Source organism: Nelusetta ayraudi, unplaced genomic scaffold, assembly GCF_046127955.1.
Source record: "Nelusetta ayraudi isolate G7.1 ecotype Tasmania unplaced genomic scaffold, CSIRO-AGI_Nayr_v1 ptg000004l, whole genome shotgun sequence".
Taxonomy (NCBI): Eukaryota; Metazoa; Chordata; class Actinopteri; order Tetraodontiformes; family Monacanthidae; genus Nelusetta; species Nelusetta ayraudi.
The window spans coordinates 12,415,751-12,438,328 of record NW_027466054.1 but is presented as its reverse complement, the minus strand read 5'-3'; the positions used below and the strand labels follow the sequence as shown (position 1 = coordinate 12,438,328).

At 44.4% G+C, this 22,578-nt stretch overlaps 1 protein-coding gene across 4 annotated transcripts in view; it reads left to right on the top strand.

Moving 5' to 3' along the window:
- sh3pxd2aa (SH3 and PX domains 2Aa) overlaps positions 1–22,578 on the top strand; it is a 78,290-nt gene that overhangs the window by 22,087 nt on the left and 33,625 nt on the right. For all 4 annotated transcript variants that reach the window (XM_076035318.1, XM_076035308.1, XM_076035299.1 and 1 more), the window contains exons 3-5: positions 4,822–4,897; positions 6,965–7,041; positions 9,327–9,418. In XM_076035318.1, coding sequence (XP_075891433.1) covers positions 4,822–4,897; positions 6,965–7,041; positions 9,327–9,418 — 245 coding nt within the window. The remainder of the gene's footprint in view (positions 1–4,821; positions 4,898–6,964; positions 7,042–9,326; positions 9,419–22,578) is intronic.

Sequence of the window (22,578 nt, the reverse complement as noted above, 5' to 3'; positions counted from 1 at the left end):
TTACACTCTGGGTGAATTTAGTCGGGCCATCTGTTCTCTGTACTGAATTCAGAAATCAAGTCACATCAACTTTATTTGTATAGCGCCATAGCATAGCAAATTTAATTTGATGCACTCAAGCAGGTCTAGACCACGCAATAGGCTGAACAGGTTCATTTTTTCCCCCTGAGTGTACATATTTACCAATCTATATCCTTCTGTGAAGGCTGTACTTTTAACCCTCAACAGTTTGGATGTTGGACGTACGTATGTATGCATGTATGTATGTATGTATGTATATATGTATGTATGTACGTATGTATGTATGTATGTATTTATGTACGTATGCATGCATGTATGTATGTATGTATGTATGTATGTACGTACGTATGCATGCATGTATGTATGTATGTATGCATGCATGCATGTATGTATGTATGTATGTATGTATGCATGTATGTATGTATGTATGTACGTATGTATGTATGCATGCATGTATGTATGTATGTATGTATGTATGTATGTATGTACGTACGTATGCATGTATGTATGTATGTACGTATGTATGTATGCATGCATGTATGTATGTATTTATGTATGTATGTATGTACGTACGTATGCATGCATGTATGTATGTATGTATGCATGCATGTATGTATGTATGTATGTATGTATGTATGTATGCATGCATGTATGTATGTATGTATGTATGTATGTATGTATGCATGTATGTATGTATGCATGCATGTATGTATGTATGTATGTATGTATGAATAGATGAATAAATGAATAAATGAAACAGCTTTCACATACAATAAATATCATACATTATATTTCACTCCCACCAGGAGAAAGCAGTGGTAATGAAACTACATTATCAATCAATCACACGGTAGAGATTATAAACCAACTAGTAATGCAGCCTCTGCGCATCACAGGATGTGCTTGTTTTTTCTTGCAGGAGCAACAACTACTTGCATGTTTTCATGCTGAGCAGTGTGGCAGTGTGGGTTGTGTGCGTTGCACTAATGAAAGGGTGAGAAGCGGCGCCGTGAATCCACACTTGGCCTTCACTCTGAAAGACCAGCAAAAATAATCTTGTGTCCTTTTTTTTTTTTTTTTTACCTGACTCCCAACATTTACACCAGTGGTCCAGAGCCGTGCAGAATTAACCAATCACATTGCTTCACAACTCTTCTTCACACTCTCTCTGTGCCGGTTACCAAGGAGACAGTGAAGTGAAGTCTGGGAAGTGGAGCAATGGTTTGGCACGAGTGTTGTTGTTGTTTTTTTTTTTTTAAGAAAAAGAGAAACATTATTCATTATTTATTTCCAGTTTATTTTCCCTTTACATCCCACGAGTGCCATAGTACCGCCTGAACTTGTGATTGTGATTGTACAGCAATGCTAAGGTGCTGACTCGGGGTGCATGTAAAATAGCAATCATGCCGTTTAGCGTCTCTGTCATGTTTAAATTCCTGTATGGATTCAAGTGTGTCGCCTCTTGCCAGGAATCTGTCAGCTGCGGATGAGCGTGTGCAGATCTTTCGGGGGGGAAGTTCGCACCAAACCAGACCGTTTTGAATAAGGAGTTAGTTGAGCCCGATCCAAGAGGGCCAGTTGGTTTGACAAGGTCTCTAGTCTTGGACGGAGGAAACTGGGAGGTTCTGTTTTTTTTTCTTCAAAGATGTTAGGCTGACATGTCGAACCTCTCGCACCTGTACTCACATGCACAGACCGACACATTGAAGATTTCTGCTGACTCAGAAATAAACTCTTCATCTTTGTTCCCTTCCTCCTCCTCCTCCTCCCCCTCCTCTACCTCCATCAGCATCTTCTCCTTTCCTCTGAGCTCACCTTGCGGTTTGGTCCTGTTATCAAAGTGGGGAACACATCGACTCGGCCGCATTCTGAATCTGCTCCTCAGCAGAATGTTTCACTGCCGCTCCGTCGTCCATCTGTCCGTTTGTTTGTGCGAGCTGCAACGTTCAGCAGGCTCCCTACACTCTGCCCCTTTCAGCAGCATGTATAGGGGGGGTCCAAACAGCTGCCAGTTTCATCCACCACACAAAGTGTGAAGAGCTGGGAATACTAATGGCTGGGATGTGCATGTTAGTCGTGTGTGTCTGGGGGTTGGTGTTGGTCTGTGTGGGTGGGTGGGCTTGAGCAATGCAAGTACTGTTTTTTTTTTTTGGACATAGTTGCACATCAGTTGATGTATTTTACAGTTAAGCTCTGGCTATGTTTGATTGTCACGGTTCCTGTCGTGCCTTGCTGGGCTTAACAAAATTGTTGGGTTCGCCATAACGTCGGTAATAATAATAATAATAATAATAATAATAATAATAATAATAATAATGATAATAATAATAATATGCAGAAACCCAAATGTGTATTATGTTCTTGATATGTGAGACACTGAAATATTTCATGCTAATGACAGAGGTAAGTGAATCTGTCACGTGGTATTCAGTTCCGGGTTTCTTCCCCTTGTTTGACGTACAAAGGTGGAACGCTTTCACCATTCGAGTCATCATAAGCAGCAGCAATGCCATGAGCCTCCACTTACAATTCCATGGAAGAATACACACAAAAACGATAAAAGCATCTCATAAACATAAACTCAAAAACCTATGTTTGTTGTTGCTGATTCAATCCAAGTGTACAGTGTGTGCATGTGTTTGTGCATGATTAAAATGAGACGCTATGTAGAAAATATCGTAAATATTAATGACACGGCTAATCAAATGAGACTGGACTAGCAGCCACATCTATTGCCAGATAGCAAGAATAACTAGAATAACTGTTTGGGGTTATGGAACATTATGGCTACATTGTTGTGACACTGTAGCATACAGCGTAGATGGCAAATGGCAAAGTAGTGCATAGCAACTTCAAAAGGGACGGTTGGCTCAAAATTGAACATTTTCCGACTTACAACACATACTGTTAGTAGAGGTTTCGAGTCTACACGACCGTTCTTTCCATTCTTTTCCTTCGAGCAACTCAACCATCGGATGGGGAAAAGCTGCTTGTCGCTTGTGATTATGTCGCACACAGCCTGTATGTCATTGGCTGCACTTTGAAAGGTCAGAGGCAAACTGGGTCAAAGTTCATATAATTTGAACTTCAAGCGCAGGGCTCAGCAGTAAATATAAGCGTTGCGCTACGCCGGGGGAAGCGTTGCCGCTCTTTCCACAGAAACGTTAAAAGAGTGCTAGCACAAAGAGCTTTTCCTGCTCTTCATGTGTTATTTTTTTCAATTTTGTATACCCTTTTATTACAACACGTTGAAAACGCAATTGGCTGATATTGACGTACACAAGCCGTGCTAATTTTAGCAGATGTTAGCTTGCCAACTCATCAGTGCAGCTGTAGGGAGCGAGTGTGTGATGTGTCACAGCACCAGTAGGCTGTTTGCTCATGTTACTCCCAGAGGACTTTAGCGTCCTCAGCCCTCAGACGGGAACAGCCGGGACTGATGTCTCCTGCTCGTCTTTTAATTCTATTCCTCTCTGGACTTCCTGGCCTCCCCCCTTTTCTCACAGACGTGCACACTCACCATCTCCTCCCCCTGGTTCTGTATGCTGAAGGAAGCCGCTGCGGCAGTGCCCGTGTGTGTGCGAGGCTGCTGTGCTGCTTCTTTGCTTTTAGCATCCCCATAATCCCTCCCTTGAATCATTTATCTGAAGGTGAAAGTGGCGAGACACAATAGCGCTAAAACTCTTCCACAGCGCCTGACCTCCGCTTCGCTTCCTTCCAGCTCCATCTTCTGCATTCCTCCTTTCCTTGCCATCGTCCTTTGACTTGCAAGCCGCGTACCGCGTCCTCGCTGTGATGAAAACGCAGTATCATTGCAATTTTTCACACTGAAACCAAACGTGTAAGCCAACGTTAATGTTTGATTGAAAAGTTCCATGTTAGCTTGGAGCATATTAGCTAGCCAATAGACGGTAACATGAGCCAGGATGCTGGTGCTATTATGCCTCCTCATGAATTATCAGTTGTTGCACACTCAATTGAGTGTGTTAATATTAAACTACAATTTTGCATAATTCCTCTTATGAATGCACTTTGCTCGCTTACCCATGAAAAAGTGTTTATCACTCTCAGACACCTTTTGCTTTTTCTGTGAACCTCCAGCCCCTGTTCCTCTTCACCTCATTTTTTTAAAATTATGTTGATGCCTTGTTTACACGAGGGCTTGTTTAACTGCAATAAACCCTGCATTTTTTCAATACTATTGCTGCTCTGTGACCTTGGGACTACAAAGTGTTGACTGGCTTTCAGTGTTTAGAATATTTGTGATGGGGAATGAACTTCATGTGACTTGGAAGTTCAGTGACTTGCCATCAATGTAAGCCAGAAACTAGCTAAACAGATTAGCAGTCTGTCAAATGAATTTCCCAGCCACCACATCAACCACCCTAATGACATTTAAAATGTGACGGACCAACAGTGGCAGTAAGTTAGCGAGAAAAGTCAGTTTCCCAGGTTAATTTCTTCTATTGGAGCTTTTCCTTGACAAGCCACCATAAGGGTGTTTATTTCTTCAGCACCTTAAGCTTGTAAAGAGTCCACTACCACATCGTAGCTTTTCCTCTTCACGTAATAATATATAAATATTTGTATAAGCATTTCAGCTTTGGACAGTACAATTCCCGTTTGCATTCAATGCTCAACAAACTAAGCTTACAACTTGGCCACCACAAATGCCATTGATTCCCCTTTGAAAAAAGCACACTTGCCTGTATACTGTATCTATCTGTTGCAACGCAAGTTCAACTGGGAGACTTCCAGCTAACCTAACGCTCTTCCTTCACCTCTCCTTTATTGCCACAGATGCAGATACTTGACAAGTTCCCAATCGAAGGAGGGCAGAAGGACCCTAAGAAGAGGATCATCCCGTTCCTGCCAGGTAATGGCCCGCGCGACGGCTCCAGTTATTTGAACAGGCTCTCGTATTAATAATGTATGCCAGCCACTTGCACGGCATCGATACGAGCTGGTTACAGACGCCCGTCTTTGCCGCGCGCGTCCTCTTCCTGTCTGGATGAGCCGACTGCTGCTGACGTGGCCTCTTCCCGCCACTTTGACGTCTCGTCCACGTTTGGGAAGTCCTGACGTGGGATTTCACTTCGTACTCTTTAATGACTCTTCCGTGTGTTTCTGACTGATTCTCGGTTATTGATCGTTTGATTACATATGCACCGACTGTGTGTGTGTGTGTGTGTGTGTGTGTGTGTGTGTGTGTGTGTGTGAAAGAGAAAGACAGTGAGTGTGTTTGTGTGTCCTATTGATCGCGCCGCTGCCACACGCCTCGCTGTAAGTCGTCACCTGACATTCAGCCTGCGACAGCGCAGCGGCGCGGCGTGCTGATGATCGATGGCCGGCAGTAAATCCGCCAATCAAGCTCATCTCTCGGGGCGGGTGGAGGTGCGTGCACGTGTGCACCTGCACGTTTTCAGACCCGTTTTCCCTCAGGTTAAATCTGCGCGTTGGGAGTGAAGTGTGGCACTGCATCCTTTTTTTCCCGAGCAGTGTGCTTTACTAAACACTGTGTTCCGGCCCTTTGGCAAACACATGGTCCCAGCATCCAGCGTAAACGCTCCCCATCCGCCCTCAAGTCCTCCTTTTCCTCCTCCTCCTCTTCCTCCTTCTCTCGCTCCGTCTAACTCTTGCTGACACGCGCTCAGCAACAGAACTGATTTGAAAAAGCAACCGAAGCAACCCACCGTGGGCCGACCTCAGCATCCGTCGGACGGAAACGCAAGCGCGCTCGCAGCAGGCAGCTCTCGTTTGCCTTTTTTTGCCTCTTCGTCGCGTGTCCATACGTCGGGCCAAGGCGCGGGATAAACTGGAATGTAACCACTGGAATGTCACCGCGTACAACCTGGACTTCACGAAGCGACGTCGTTTCAATGGCGTTTGGCGTTGGAGGTGGAGATGCTATTTCTCTGGAATTTTGTCGCGCACCGAAGGCTGGCGTGATGAAATACGTGCCCAGATTCCAAATCCTGGAGTCTCGTTCAATGTTTCTTTGATAAGCTTTTCATTCTGAAGCTGATCTTTCATCATGCTGATGATTAAATCGGAGGTCACGAAGAATCACATTACTTTCCGAACCAGATAGGGGTTGTCATCAAATTTTACAGTTTTTTATTTCTTTATTTATTTTTTTTAGTAAAGATAGCCTTCAGTCTCGTGGGAGTGCTGGAGTCCATCACAGCTGCCTTAGGATAAAGGCACAGCTGGACAAGCCGCCAGCTTATCACGGGGCCACAGGGAGACACAAACAACCATCCACACTGACTTTACACTTAGCTAGTTAGCCTAACGTGCATGTCTTTGGACTATGAAAGGAAGCTACCGCAGACAACCTGCGCAGACACTGGGAGAACATGACCTCATTCAGGCCAGGTGGAATCGAACCTGCAAGCTTCTTGTGAGAGTCCACAGTGCTGACCACTGCATCACTGCGTCGTGGTGAAAAACCACGCTTGAAAACCACTTTAAATCTTCCAGAATCTTCCAAACATCAGGACAAAAGTTCAATCAATCAAGTAAGAATCAATGTGTACCGGAAGGGGGGGAGGCAGCAGTGTTTACATCCTCTAAAGTCAGGTCAGGCTCCCCCCAGATTGTAACTCGTAACAATCCCTCTGCCGACGGAGAGGACGGGTGGGGGAGGGGTCAAGTGTGAGAGCCATGTGTGTCTGAGTCCTGTTTGTTATTGGAAAAAAGCCACAGCACTGACAGAGGTCATGGGATCGGTCGGGGGACAGCTGGGGTCCTTGAGTGCGAGACTGAGGTTTCTTAGGACATTTTTCATGGCTGACACCTGCTGGCCGACCAGGGTAACACGCAGAGCTGTCAGCATGGAGAGATCCTCCGGTAAAAGTGCGGCTGTGGCTTTGCTGTCTCGCCTTCTCTTTTTTCATCCTTCTAACCACAACCGTTTCTCCCCCTTTCTCTCCGTCTTTAGGCAAAATCCTGTTCCGGAGAAGTCACGTGCGAGATGTGGCCATGAAGCGACTGCGCTTCATCGACGACTACTGCAGGGTAAAGCACAACTCACCGTCGGCGTCCCTCCCAAGTGGCTCCTCCACCGCTTTCACATGGGTCACATGGCCAAAGCCCCGCAGTGTCTTTTCACACGCTTGAAACATAAGGCTCCAGCGCGTCAAAGCCAGCCGGCCTTTGCGGTAGACGAGGTGCGTGTCTGAGCCATTCCGAGACATCTGAGGCGTCGCTGATGCACCCTGACGCTTTGAGGCTCCACGAGGTTGCGAAAGGCCTCGGTGTCGAGAAAACTTGTTTTGTTTTTTTGTTTTTTCCAACACGTTCCCCGGCGAGATGAGCGGAGCGACCCAGTTGTGCAGCGGTAGACGTTAGCTTTCGCTATTTTCAGAGTCTCTCTCTCTCTCTCTTACACGCACACACACACACACACACACACACACATATATCTCAGCAGATCATGCCACGCTTCTACAATCCCTCTATTTGACTTCCTTTGTTTACGATAGCCTGCCCTCATTGCTTCCTGTCCCCCTCAACCCTTCACTAATTATCAACCAAAGTTTTGTTCTGGATCACAGCCCCAGCCGCCCCCTTTCTTCCTTCCTTCCTTCCTTCCTTCCTTCCTTCCTTCCTTCCTTCCTCTCTCCCTCCCTCTCTCGTTTCCTTCCCGTTGGCGCAGTAAGCGGAGAGGCTCGCGCTTGCCTCCGTCTCCGTGCAAGCTACACCAGCGAAGGTTAGCCGCGGTATTAGCTCGGTAATTGGCACCCAGAGAAGTTGGATGGGGGTGGGGGGAGGTGGAGGGGGGGAGAAAAGCCCAAAGCAATTAGGCATATCACAAACGACTTCCTCATTACTCAAATAACCCGGAGTGCTGTAATGTTTACAAGTTGCTATAGCGAGTTTGTTTTTTTGTTCTTCTCTTCTTCTTATCCAGTGCTGCACTGTTCTACACTGATTGCTTCCTTCATTGTATTAATGAGTTGAACAATCAAGAGTAAATTTGCCAGTGTTTTTATAATAACAATAATAATAATAATAATAATAATAATAATAATATAATAATAATAATAATAATAATAATGACAATGAACATAATTATAATAATGCTAAAACAAAGCTCTCTCTGAGGTGGCAGGATGCTCAGTCCAGCCAGCAGTGGCTGTGCAGCAAGCTGCTGCCTCTTTAAAAATAAAATAAAATAATAAAAAAAAACCTCCACCAGGGTCTTTTAGTAATATGGGGCATGGTGAGATGAAATATGAAGGCCATTCTAACTGTGCAGTGGAGGAAGTGCAATGCCGTTGCCCTGCAGTCCAGCACTCCCCGCCACTGTTCATAAGCCGTGCGGAAACTGGCCTGGGCTCATTAAATATAGATGTTCATCTGACACATAATCCTGTCTCATAGTGCTCACGCTGTAGTGTGGCCGGAGGAACAGGGGAGAGGATGTACAGCCACATACCGTCGGCTTGATGAAAGGAGCAGGCGGCTGAGGGAAAGCGTCTTAGAGGCTCCGTCCATGAGCCCGTTTCTCTGATGTCGGTCTTGTTGTCTGCAGGGAGGTCAACAGGATTTCCAAGTTTAAAGGATAGTTGAACCTAAATTGTGTATGTTGAAATGTGCAGCTTGCTTCTGGCTGAGAAATTGGCACCATTGGACGTGTGTGTGTGTGTGTGTGTGTGCGTGTGTGTGTGTGTGCGTGTGTGAGAGTTAAGTATCACACTGAATGGAGATTAATCTGAGATCTGAGAGATTAATCGCTGATATCAATTCCGATTGGCTGAGCAAAATACTTACAATACTTCTCTTACCGGGAGCAGTTCTCTTCAAATTGAAATGGTGTTTACGTCATTGTTTTCAAGACGTCTCCTTTTCCCTTTGGCACCATTCCCCTCTGTGAAACTCTAGAGCGGTTACATGGTTTTGGAAAATCCGAGGAGCTTCCATCGACGTAGGGCTGAGTAAAGAAAGTATGAAATTTCAAATCTGGGCGATGCGTCCTTTGACAAATCACTTTGAAAACCTACCAGACCTCCATGGATCTACCCGCAGTGCTGGTGCCTCTTAGGTTTTAGGTTTGGCAAAAATCCCATCAAGCCTGGACTGGCTGCCAGAGTGTTGATGACGTCTCAAATGATGCTCCTCGTAGGCGCAGGGTTTCGGTCGGCTCATGGGAAATGAGGACTCAGACTTTGTGAACTGTTATGTAATCTGCTCAGTCAGTCCTTTGATCCCTTGCTCAGTTTGAAACAACAGGGCTGAGTAATAAAAAAAACGGGCTTTTGATCGAAGTCGATCATCTTTTTTACTGTGTCCCTCCACAGGCGCTGGTCCGACTCCCCCCTCAGATCTCTCAGAGTGAGGAGGTGCTGCGCTTCTTCGAGACAAAGACTGAGGACATCAACCCCCCAGTGGAGTAAGTGCGCCATAAATCACAAAGCATCATTTACTGCAAAGAATGGAGCGGTGTGAAAAGACTAATAAATAATAATATTTTTATTCTGACGGTAGAAAAAGAAATGAGCATTAAACAGGGAAGGAAAGAAGAACCCAATGAATCGAAATGCCGTAATTGGCTTCAATGAAATGGATTATATGAGGCTGGAACTCCTTACAATGCCATAAGCTTATTTGGGCGATTAAAGAAAAACATCTCGCTGTCAAACCAACACTGGGCCGACTTAGATCTTCAAGCCAAAGCCTTCCTTAATGCCGTCCAATTATTTTAGTTTTGACGGCTTCTGCCAAAATTAAGCATGTTGATCTGGATCTTCAAGGCTGACAAACAACAACACTCAAAAATGAAAAGTCTTCCCACGAATTTAAGCGGAACTCGCACAGGTTCACGGCTCGCTGGATTAGTCTGTACACACACACACACACACACACACACACACACACACACACACAGGGGCAGATCCTCAAAAAAGGACGCGCAGCGGTAAAATGCGGCGCATTTTGCGGCGGGATTGCGCCCGCAATCTGCGCCACAGATGCGGGGATCCACAAAGGTTTTTGCGCTAATGACATGCAGGCGCGCAAACACGCCCACGAATGCGGCACCTCAAACAGGTACGAAGGTTGCGGTCTGACAACCTGAGAGCAGTTTGCGCTAGAGGTTGTTGGTGAGTGCGTGTGTTTGACAGTGAAACTCTGCTGGGATAAAGGCGCTCCTGTGCGTGCCTGGCATCACGATGCCTCCTCCGTCTACCAAGACTGCTGCCATAATGGAAAGAAAGTCAAGACGCGTTAGTCACCAACACCCGAGTACCATTTGTATTTTTCATAGCCTGTCTAAAATATTGGCATATATACTGCAGTCTATACCGATCTATATATAAGATTTGGGGAGCCATATATATATCTCAGGCTTTTCAGAGAGGACAGTTTCACTCAGAAGCCAGAAACACTCTGACAGGCAGAAGCTGCGCCTGGTTTTGGCTGGCGGTGTTTGCGTCTGTCAAAGTGCGTGCGGACACGAGCGCAAACTCTTCCTGGATCTGCCGCTGTTTGAATGAGGCATATTTGCATAGAAGACTGCATAGAAGATGACTCGTTTAAATACATTCAAATGAGTCTGGCGCAACCCTGCCACTACCTGTGCATACGCGCATTTCCCGCCCATTTTCACGTTTGCGTCCCCTCCGTGGATCGGAATCACCGTTTTTGGCGCTGTTTACACGGATTTTCTGCCGCAAAAGCCGCGCAATCGCTTTGTGGATCCACCCCAACAGTATGTCAACACGCTAACTACCTGCAAACAATCCCTTTGACTGGGCACGTCTGCATGTGCATGTTGTCGTTTCTGACATCTGCACTTGCAGAGCAAGTACAGCACGATGGCCCCACTGCTAAGCCCATCGCATCCTTCCAGCTCATTTCTAAATCAGCCCCTTACTTTCCGAGTCCGTTAAAAACCCGCTGCCAGTCCGGGCAGGGGGCGCTGGAAGGTGGGGAGGGGGGGTTGATGGATGTGAGGGTGGGAGGAGGAGGAGGAGGAGGAGAATGACTTGTTTCATTGCGGGAGAGAGGCCCTTTGGGTAGTTTTTAATTAGAGCGCGCTCTCCTCTCCAAACCTCAGATGCCACTATCGCGCTATTCATTTGTAACCGGCTCCTGTACGCAGCGAGCAAGCCGGGCGCTCGCAGGCTCCGTCTTTTTGGGATATTAATTACTCGTCCCTCTCCACTCCGCTCCTCTTGTCGCGCTTTAGAGTTTTGCCCTTTTCTCCTCCAGTAGCGAAAGAATGAAGGATAACAGTCAGGATTTAGTGACCCGCTATACTTTGTGTTTTAAACCAAAATCATAAATTCTGCCGTGTTTAATAGACGCTGTTGGACAAGGCTGCAAACGTAGGCAGTCACCCTTCTCCCTTCCTTGCTTCTATCCTTTAATCCTTCTTTTTTTTATCCTCAACTCCTTTATATCACTCACTTTGTTGACGGCCACTCAGACAGTCAGCCAGAAATCATGTTTTGAGTTCTCGCCAAACACTGCTTGCTTTCCCATATGTGATGCGCAATGGGGAGTGCAGCTTAATGTTGATTATTTCACCGTCTGCCACCCAAAAAGAGACTGAGTAACAATTTCCAAGAAAATATAAAGAGATGCTGAAAAGCAATAAATCAGACAAAGCTATCTATATGAGAGGGAAAGGCATGGACCTCTGTGGAACACCATCCCCTCGAGAAAAAAATACACTGTCATTCAAAATGGTGTTCTTTTCTTAATAAAATTAAACCGCAATTAATTAGATAATTGTTTCGATTCAAAATCCCTACGAGGTAAAAATGCTTCAAAGCCTTTCAAAAGTCTTCAGATATTTGAATTGTGTTCAATTATGAAGCAGAAGAACAAAAGATATTTTTGTTTTCCATTTGCCAGTTCTTCCTCTGACTACTGCCATTTCAGTCTTGAATTGAAAAAAGACAAATGCTCACGTGTAAAACGCAACTCCATAACGGGGAAAAAAAGGAAGAAGTGCTCAGCGGTTAGTCAGACATTATTATCCAAAGGACTTGACTTGTGTCAGCTAAATTAGATGAGTTCCTTATGCTGGCGGCTTATAATGCGCCTGAGGATGAACATTAATCATGAGTGTGTTCGGCAGTGAAACTGTGCAGTGATGGCAAGTGGAATTGCATGTCACTCATGGAGGGGATTAATGTATTCATGTGACTGCTAGTACAAATCCAACCTATCTACCTTTCATACCTTGATGTGGCCTGATCAACTGTGAAATCTAATGCCGATTCATTTTAGAGGCTGATTATGCTTTTTGAAAAAGGAAACATTATAAGGATTCTTCTGAGAACCTGTATTTTCATTAAGTTGAAGACAAACAACTTTGAGGCTAAGCTTCAATAAGCAGCGTCATGTCTGTAGCAGACATTCATCTCTGTGAGTCATAGACGTCCTGTCCTTAAGTTCTCCTATGTTTCTCTACTGAGGCTCAGAGCAAATAAAAACTGTGTTCCATGGTGACTACCTGAGTGTGAATGGCTTTCCCCTCTGTCCTTGTGTCTGACAGACTCTGACAGAAATGGTCTAAAAAAGCACCCCCCCCCCACCCCCCAACCGTCAGTTCCAACACTCTCTCTCCAGGATGCTTGAATTCCAATTCATGGCAGAACTCATTAGGACAAAATGTCGATATCCTGCTGTGATCTCAAGTGAGTGTCAGTATTGAAAAAGGCAATTCAACTTTGCTGCGACTTCGCTCAGTACCGGACTGGGTTTTATTCTGTTGTTGTCATTTTTTGACAGCGAGGTTTTTCTGTTGAGGCGTCTCTCTAGTAACACACAACAAACCCATTAACCCTGATGTTTAGCTGCAGGTCTTTCATACCTTTTTCTGTCTTAATTATGTTAATTGTGTGCTGCTGCCTTATAAGGGAGATTTTCTTACTAACCGTTAAATAAAATGTAAAAAAGGTTTTGGGATTACAAAACTTTGTTTTTACATCACAGCACTTGGATTCTGCAGGAATTCTATGCAGAGAACAGACACATTTAAACGTTTGAGTACATGCTTTCAAAGCCAGTCAGTGGATACAAACAATCCAAGTCACTGGCATTGGCATAGGAGCACGTGGCAAGCAAAAAAAATTCAACTTGAAGAGAAAAAAAATGATGCTCTGCTCCTGAGAGTTGCTGTATAATTAAATCCATCCAGCTATTCATCTCCTATTTCACCAAAGATTCTCCTCCCCACCCCCCATTCCCACCTTGTGCTCATCTTCTCATCGCCATTGTCTGGGGTGTCGAGGAGCGCCTGCGACCCACTCCCACCGTCCACACCTCCCTCTGTCTTCTCCCAGCCGTCGGTTCCTTTCCTACCTGCCTGCAGCGAGCACGAGACGGGCGACAGACGACTCACTCAGCCTTAATGGAGATGCTGCTTGCTGCCTCCCCTCCTGCCTCCCTACCTCCCTCCCTCATCTCCCCCTCTGCCATTAGGATCAATAGCACTCACTGGAGACCGCATGGCCATTAGCGGCATCCACAGGGTTAAACGCTTTAAGTGTGTCGGAGTGGTGAGGAGTGGCCAGGCCTGTGGGAGGTCCTGCATGCGTGCGTGCACGTATGCGCTCTCATCTGTGAGCGTCCATCGATCGCCCTCTACGAGCATACAGTCTGAAACCAGGCCCGGGGTTCATGTCCAAGCCTTCGGCTTGTAGTGCGCGGTGCAGGTTTTTGGTTGCTGTCGGGCTATTTTGCACAACTCCCCGCTGTCTGAGCGGCTGTCTGAGCTTCTGTCTGGGTCTATCAAACCCCCGCCCCCCACCTGTCCTCTTGAAAGACCATCTTACATGGATGCGCTTACTTACTCAACTACCCAGCGATGCTGCGGTGTCTGACTCACTCGGGCATCACTTCCTCACACTCTTACTCACCGGGGGTGGTGCAGAGGCGAGGTTGGGTTTTCAGCGACCAAGAGGCTTGGCTGTACGAGTGCGATGAGCACCACCGGATGAAATGTCTCTTGGGCGGAGGGAATGAGGGGCAGGGGGGCTGATAATGAGTGCAAATGTGGCATCGCTTCCTAGCAAAAGTAGGTTTACATTTAGGGGAATGAGGTGAGGAGGTCAAGGCCAATGGCACAGCCGCCCGCGTATCTGAGGAATTTTGAATAATCAATATACATGGCAGCCGATGTAATATATTGGCATTTGGGTTAAAGCGAGGTTTACAAGCTGACCCCCAAAGCCATTTTTTTTTTTTTTTTTACTGCCAGATCGAACTGACTGTGGCATCTTTTTTTAAATTTATATGGCCCCTCTATAAAATCACGTTACTGGAGTCACACTTGACAATGGCCAGCACCACGTCCTACTACACTCAAACAGATTGAATTTCCTGACTATGATCTGATTAGGAAAAGGAGCCATGTGCCTCACGGGGACAGCGCACCAATCAATTCTATCCATCAAACTTCAGGCAGAGGGCAGAACCCAAGCATATCCCAACATCAGCTGCCATTTCCTCTGCCCCACGCTGACCCCTGTCAGCGGAGCGCAGCACTACAGCTCAGCGGAGGGCCAGACTCCGAGCTGATGTCATGCCTTTGCAATCAGAGTTTCCCTTTTTGAAGCAAGGCATCCTTGATGTTTAATGGTGACCTGCAGCTGCATTGCTTTGTTTGATGCGTTAAATGTCCTGTGGAATATGTCAACCACAAAAAAAAATCTTATTTTTTCCTGGTGGTGAAACAGCCTGACATGAAAAGGCCGACTTCTCACAGACTGTGTGCAGCACTTGGTTGGAGGCATTTCAGAGATTTCATGCATATGTTTAGCGCGCGAGGGACAGTTTCTTTGGTTTCTTTGGTAAGCAACAAAGAGAAAGTTGAAAAGGTTTCATATTATTGAGTTTCTTTTACAGTATAGTGTAGTTTTATCTCCCTGTGTCCTCTCTTATGTTAAAGCTTGTTAAGGGAAATATATTACTGCCTGCTCAGCAAAGTTGTGATCAGATTTGAGTTGTGATTTATAAGCAGACCCTTATTAAGCTAAGCACAAGATTCTTTATCCCCTAAATCAGGAAGTGGTTTAATATCCTGTTGGATATTAAACCACTTCCTGAATAGTTAATGTAACAAATTGATTGGTATAATGTGTCCCATCTTACAGAGCAGTCTTCATACTCACACTCATCAAACCTACTTTGGCTGGCGTGTTTTCCCCGGACAGAATTGTAGCTCATACTAATTTGTGTTATGGATTAGGTATGGATCACATGGACAATGAGTCAAAGTCACTGCTCTGGGCAACAGATCTTAGACATACACATGGTTCATCACTCCCACTGAAGCAAGTAACGTAAATCCTACTTGCCTAAATTGTTCTTTTTGTGTCCTAAATTGCATAATTCTTTCCTAAAGCATATTCTGGGTTCACAAGTTGACATTTTATGTCATTTATTCTATCAATTGCACACTCAAATTTGTCAGGATGAGATCAAGTGTGAAAAAAAAGGACACACGCTTGGCAAACGGCACATGATGGCGTGATGGCGTTAGCTTGCTAGCGAAAGCTAAAGTAGTATCCATCCAAGTCGCATCTTACGTGATGATGTCAAATAAAGTAAAGTAAAGAGAATTAAAAAGTGTTGGTTAAAAGTAAAACATTCCAGTTACTTGTGATAAGTGCAAAACACTCGTAATAATTTGTGCATCACAGTAAGAAAACATTTCATAAGTTTTGAAGTTTTCACTGTAATGTGGTTATGTAAATACATAAGTGCGTATATCTGACCACAGATCAGAATCAGAATAGCCTTCAGAATCAAGTCAACTTCAGCTTTTTTCTACCTTCTACTTCCGCTCCTTTTTTCTGACTTTTATACCTCTTCAAAGCTTCCGAGATATCCTCTCCACTTCCCTGTCTCTTTACCATCTGAGACATGTTTTTCCCCCTTTCTCCTTGTCTTACTTAGCATCCCCCCCTTACATTTTTATCAAGGCAATTTGCATGGGATGTGGGCCGTGATTTGTTTTATCTGTCCGGGCCGCCTGGTGCGGCAGTCACATAACTATCAGCCTCAAATGGCATTATCTGCCCTCCGCAGACCATAATGTTGACAAATTCACCCATTAATATGCGCATACTGCATCTCAGCCATGATGAAAATATTGGCCATCCCTTCTCTGTCCCCCCCATCCCTCCTACCCATAGTCGGCTGCAGCAGTGTTAGACAGAGCTGAAGTTATCATCATTCATCATGGCCCCTCAGACAACCCTCTGCATGAATAACAATAGGAATCGACCTTGGCTTGTGCCTTGAGGAGAGAGGTGCTGTAAGATTATCAGATTATTATGGGGTAGGGGTGGGCGGTGCGTCGGGTGGTAAAGCCTGATCTTGTGTGATAGACCAGCTTTTGGTCTCTGGACAGAGGGATTGCCTTGGTGGCAGGGTCAAGGCACATTGGTGTTTTTGGGCTAATTAGGCATTAGTGGGTGATAATGTGCTCATGTTACTTAGGATGGACGAGGTACCGAGGCTCAAGTGTGTCAAAACCCTTGTGTGTCCAAGTGCATCTGAACGTAGTTGTCTACTTCAAACCACAAAAGAAAAACTAAACAAACAAAAGCAAACAAAATCGCTGTGATGATCAACTGCCGGTGGGTCTAATTCACAGCAAACAAACAAGCCCATCGTCTTCCCCTTTAGGCTGAGGAGAGCAACACGTTGCGTCCACCTAAATTTAATGAGCGGGTGAAATTTGTTGCCACTGCATAGGAACAGCCCTGCCTGAAGACAAACCGCTGTCGTCAATGGACCATAAACCTATTTGTGTGTTTTTGTCTGAAAATACCCTCAGCAGCCTTCTTATTTCCGCAAATCTGAAAGCTGTCCGTTTTTGTTTGGTGTACTCAATGAATGCGCGTGTTTGTGTGCACAAGAGAACGTTGAGGTTAATTGCTTTGTTGAACCTCCCCATCTGGAGTGTTAATACCCAAAGTGGCCTTATCATAGCCAGGAGGTCTCAAAGACAGGAGGTGGCTGAGGGTAATTTGTACCTTTAGGGGCTTAGATTGCAGAGGACGGGGGTTTGGGACGGGGTTATCCGGTGACACATGAGGACGAGGTGAGAGCGAGAGACAGGCTAAAACGCTAATCTTACCAGGAGTTTGTTTAGGAGTCATTAACTTGTTTCCATTATGCAAATAGTTGTAAACACATCGATTAGGCCTTTATCCGCCAACCAATTCAGACACTCCGAATGACTAAATTCACTGTCCCTGTGGAGCAGCTGTTAGGTTTCACATGGCTATTTATATGGCAGGCATGATGCGTGATAAAAATGTTTCATTTTTCAAATTTAATTTTCCACATATAAACCTATTAGTGAAAAAGGAGACCACACAGTGCCAGTAGAAAAATAATTTACTAGAGGCAGCGGGGGGGGGCAAGTGTGATCGGAATATCTGGCTGGTAACAAAGGAATGATTTGATTTCGTTTTTTATCTGGTCTTTGCTGTTCATCCTCACCAGTAAACTGTCTTTTTAAGGAAAAGAAAAACAAACGGCCGCTTCAAGGTTTCATCTACCTGCCATTGAAAAGAAAAGGAAAATAATTTGTTGAAGATACCTCACCAAATAATGTTTTTGGCTCAACCACACCTGAAATGTCTGCAATGGTGATTTCATGAGCCATGAGTAAAAATATTGCTTTTGTACATTATATTTAGATATTATATACAAATAAAACTGTTTATATAGTAAATACCTTTGCCTATATATAACCAATTTGAAGTGCACTGTTGATATTAGATTATTATGTCATATTAGAGATTATATTTATTTATTCATTTTCCAGCTGCTTGCGCTGCCATCGAGAGTCAGCTAGCTCAAAACAACGTCAGCTCGTCAGATGCTGATTTTGTTTTCATTCAGAATATATAGAGCCATCTTTCTTATGGCGGTAGAAGGCCTGACCTTAAGTGATTGTGTACAACCATTGGCACAGTATGAAAAACAGAAAGCATGATATATTAGATGATTTATGCATGTAGTTGTGAGAATTTCTGAACAAAAATCCTGGAAATATCTCGACCACCACGCGAGTTGTCATCTGACCACTGAGCCGTCCTGCCTGACCCGTCCACCACATGGCCCCATTTACACACTCCCCGCATCTGTTTTGGCTTGAATCAATGTCAAGGGCTCCATGCTCTGGAACTGATAAGACGGGCCGCTGCTCACTGGAGCAGTGGCCGGAGAGAACACTGTGACGGACTGTCAGGATGTGATGAAAAGAGTGGCAAAGTGTGTCCTTACGTAAGTGACCATCCCATCTGCTCATGGTTTTGGTTGGGGCATATACATTTCTTTCTTTGCAATGGCATGTTGCAAAGAATTGTTAGCTTACCCATTAAGCTTAGACTTTTTCCCCCTGTAAAACATATTTTTCAATTAGGACAATTAAAAAAAAAAAAAACCTTTTAAATATGCAGCAGAACATTTGTGTTGCTCTGAGGCTGTTTCCATGATTTTACTTCTTGCAACAATTTGTTTGATATATAATTCTATAAGATAATATTTCTATAAGATAATATAGAATTATAGGAGAAGAAAACCATAGATCCCTTACATTGGAACGGTGACACAAATTACATTTCTGCAAAATTGCATCCAGTTTATTAGCAGATAAGCGGTTCATTTGGTAATTTGTTACTGCAAGGGTGCTTTTTTTCTGAAGCAAAGAAAATAAAGCTTGAGTGTTAGTCCAATCAGTACACATACCAAAGCTCCTAGTGCTTTAGCAGACCCTCAACTCTTCAGATGTCTGGGTTAAAACATTTGCCCTGAATGCGTTAAGTCCACCCTACTGGAACAACACTCAAAAACTGTTGAGAAACAAATGATGTAGCTTTTGTAACTGCTAAACAAGCACTCCTCTGCTAGCTTAAATCAAGCCCTGAGATTCCACAAAGCCACATAAAACCCTGTCTGCACACTGCAGTATGTATTCTGCACATCACCTTTCACCTCTCACTTCCTCCTTTCCATACCTCTTGGAGATGTAGGAAAAGAGCTGGGCAGGCGAAGCCGGCTGTTTAGCCCTCAGGGGAGAACTTTGATTTCAGCCTCAGGGATTTGGGTCACTGGTTAGAGCTGGGACCCCGTGTTTCTCCTTTCCCTCCTCCCACCCAACCCTTGCCCAGAGAAGTTATGATGTCCTCTGCCGCTTCTGCCCTAATGCTTTACAGATGCCCCTTCAAAACAGTGCAAAAAAGTAGCCAAAAATAACCATCAACACTCCTACTCTGTGTGGTAATGAGGTTAAATGTTAGCTGTCTAGCTAACTGACAGAAGGTAGTGTCTCTGCATCTCATTGTTTTGCTCAAAGCTTGGTTCATTTTGTTGCCAATTAGCTGTGTTTTATTTCATCGGCCAGTGTGTTGATATTTCCCTCCTCAGCTGCTTTAGAGAACTAATACTTGTGTGTTAAACAGGCATGTTCTTCTAAAGCCCTTTGTGAATGTTTAATGCTCACACCCGCCCACACATGATACAAGCCGACCTCTCCTTTAACCTGTTCTCCATGACAACAGTGAAAGCACATGCTAGGGATTCAGTCAGAAGACCATGCGTGTCAGAACTCAGGAGTTGTTTCCACTGGAACTCCTTCTGATTGTTTATCAAGAACAGTTAAGTCCAGGAGAACAAATGTTATGCAGTTCCAACTTAATAGTTAGCCTTTACATTCTGGTATAAACTACGTTTACCTGCCTTTCTGATGACTGGTACACTGGATGTCTGAAGTAAGGGAAGTACTTTTCCTGCTGTTGCTTATTTGTACCAAAACAATCCAAGCAGTCTTATCTGAAGCAAATTAAAATCAGTTTACACAATTAATGGACAGGATTCCACTGGATGTATGTGTTAGTAAAGTGGAGCAACTACTGGCTCACTTGGACAGTTGGAGTGTGACACTAATGAGCTCTTGGGTTATTAAAGATTTCATACGTGATATGACACTATTATTTATATAAACAGAACTACAAACCCCACAAGTGGATACAGTTGCCATCTATGGGGTAGAAGTAAGATTGAGCTGCTGTTATGTATTGTTGTTACATATCAGCATTCATAATTATTATTGTATTATACCTATATCATTGAGCTCTGTTTAAATAGCGCAATCATAATTAATGATTTATATATTTATATATATATATATATATGTATATATACATATATATATATATATGTATATATATATATATATATATATATATATATATATATATATATTTATGTATATACACACATATATATATATGTATGTATGTATGTATGTATGTATGTATACTGTGTATGAAATTAGGTTAATTATTTTTTCTGCTGATGCATTGTAGTAAAATATTATCCACCATCACCAATACTTTACTTTTATTTTGAAATATCAACAAGATGATTTCATTTCTTCCACAATCGGCTTCTTTTCTCACATAATCTGTGCATTTAGCTAGTGACCTATACACAAGGCACATGTGGTGTTATTTATGGGTTCCCAATGACCTGTTTACTTTAACATGTAGTGGCAGTTTGATTTATAGGGAAAGGCATTTTTTAAATGTATAATGTTATATTATAAAGACCCCCCCCCAAAAAAAAAAAAAATAAAAAATGAATGCAATATATTCAGTGCACAGCAGAATTCAATGCAGTGTACATTGAAAAAAAAATATATATATGTTTTTAGCTTGAAAGGTGATTACTGCATTTATACCTAACCTTCCCCCAACTGTGTAAGGAATAGCACTGGGCTAGTGGAAATGCAAACGCGGCAATTAACATTCTCTGGAAACGTAAAACATTCCGTCGAGTCTGAACAGAGGATATCAACATCTGCAATATCTGTGGTACTGCGGCAAGCCTCGAGCAAAAAGAAGGCCAACATCTCTACAAATATCCCCAAAGCTCGGAGTCTGTCCACCACAGCATACTTTCCACGAGGACACATTCTGACATTCTGCAGTGCGAGTCGTCGCCACGGACTTCTCTGCTATCCACTTCCAATGTAATTGATGCTGTGTGTCCAGCACAGCTTGCGATAGATGGGGCAGGCACTGGGGGTCAAGTCCTGCTCTCTCCGTGTCCCACTTTGGTGACAATGAGGCATATTCTGGTTGCTAGCACGCAAGATCTGGGTGGGGAGGTCGACATAAAGGCTTTATTCATCTGCTGCGGACAGTCACAAAGAGGCAAATACATCAGATCACAGCAGAATGGATAAAGGGGTAGAGGAAAAACAGTGATCCAGCGACACTGAAGACATCCAGAGCTGCTTTATCTGAACGGGGTGTAGCGATTCTGCTCAAGTGCATATGCTTCACCGTCTATCCCATTATAAGGTGTATCTCCATCTACAGAAACGCACGCACACATCTCTTGATTAGCTTAAGCGCCACCGCAGCACAGCCAAGAGCAGGTTTTCATTAACCTCATGCGGTTAGAGGGCAGCACCGTGACTTCCAGCTATGCTACTTGGAGAAATTTCTGCTCTGCAGGCATGATGGTGCCTCCTTTCAGATACAACGGGATGAGAGCTCCCTCATTAAGAAAAAGGGGATTTTTCAAAGGGGTAGTAAGGTCAACTGTCCCAATCAAGAATGCTCTTACACTCTGAAAGTCAGTCCGATTGTACTGAAGCTACTTGATGAATTACAGTATGTGTACACAAGTCTCACCAGTTGTTCCAGTATTTGATGTTGAGATTTGCCAATTTCATTTTTGAGATGTGAACCCAAACCAAGGTGGCACAGGGGGTGAAGCGGTTAACACTGTGGCCTCACGGCGAGAAGGTGCTCGGGGGTTTTAGTGGCATTCAACACCTCACCCCAGCCTTCACTTTTCTTGCTCGCCTGTATCTGACTGAGTGCTGCAGCAAGATGACGAGGAAGATTTTCAGGTGGGATTTTTGATTAGTCCCGGGAAAACGCCCAAAGCGAATATTGATTTATGGGTGTGGGGAGGGGACTGTCAGGTCTGCATTTCCATAAAAAACACTCGGTCTTCATGTGATCAATCTTTTAACCTCGTATGCTTTTAAACGCGACTGCCACACGACACTGCCTCAGTCCACAAGCTGCAATCGGCAAGGGCAGAAACACACACACACACACACACACACACACACACCCATCACGGGAAAATCTCACGTACATGCACACTTCCCAGTCTGTCCCCTCTGTCTATAGCTTAGCCTTGTGGCATAATCCCATTATAATCCATTAAGCAGAGGCCTCTTAAACCGATCCGCCTTCATCTAAATGTGGGGAGAGGTCTCTATCTTCCTTGACGGGCTGAAACTGGAGGGGAGAGAGGAGAAGGCGCAGTGTAAAGAGAGGATGGCGGTGCCGATTTTGAGTCACGTGACCAATTTGTCTCTGTTGCAGCGAGTGCAGGCAGCTGGCCAAAGTCAACCCTCCCTCTCCGTCTTCATCCTTCACTCCGCCTCTCTCCGCCTCCCTCAAACACATGCGTTAGTCGCATGCTTAAGCCGACTGCATGCATCTGTTTTTGCCGTTACGGAGTGACAGGAACCTTATGCAGTGACGGCAG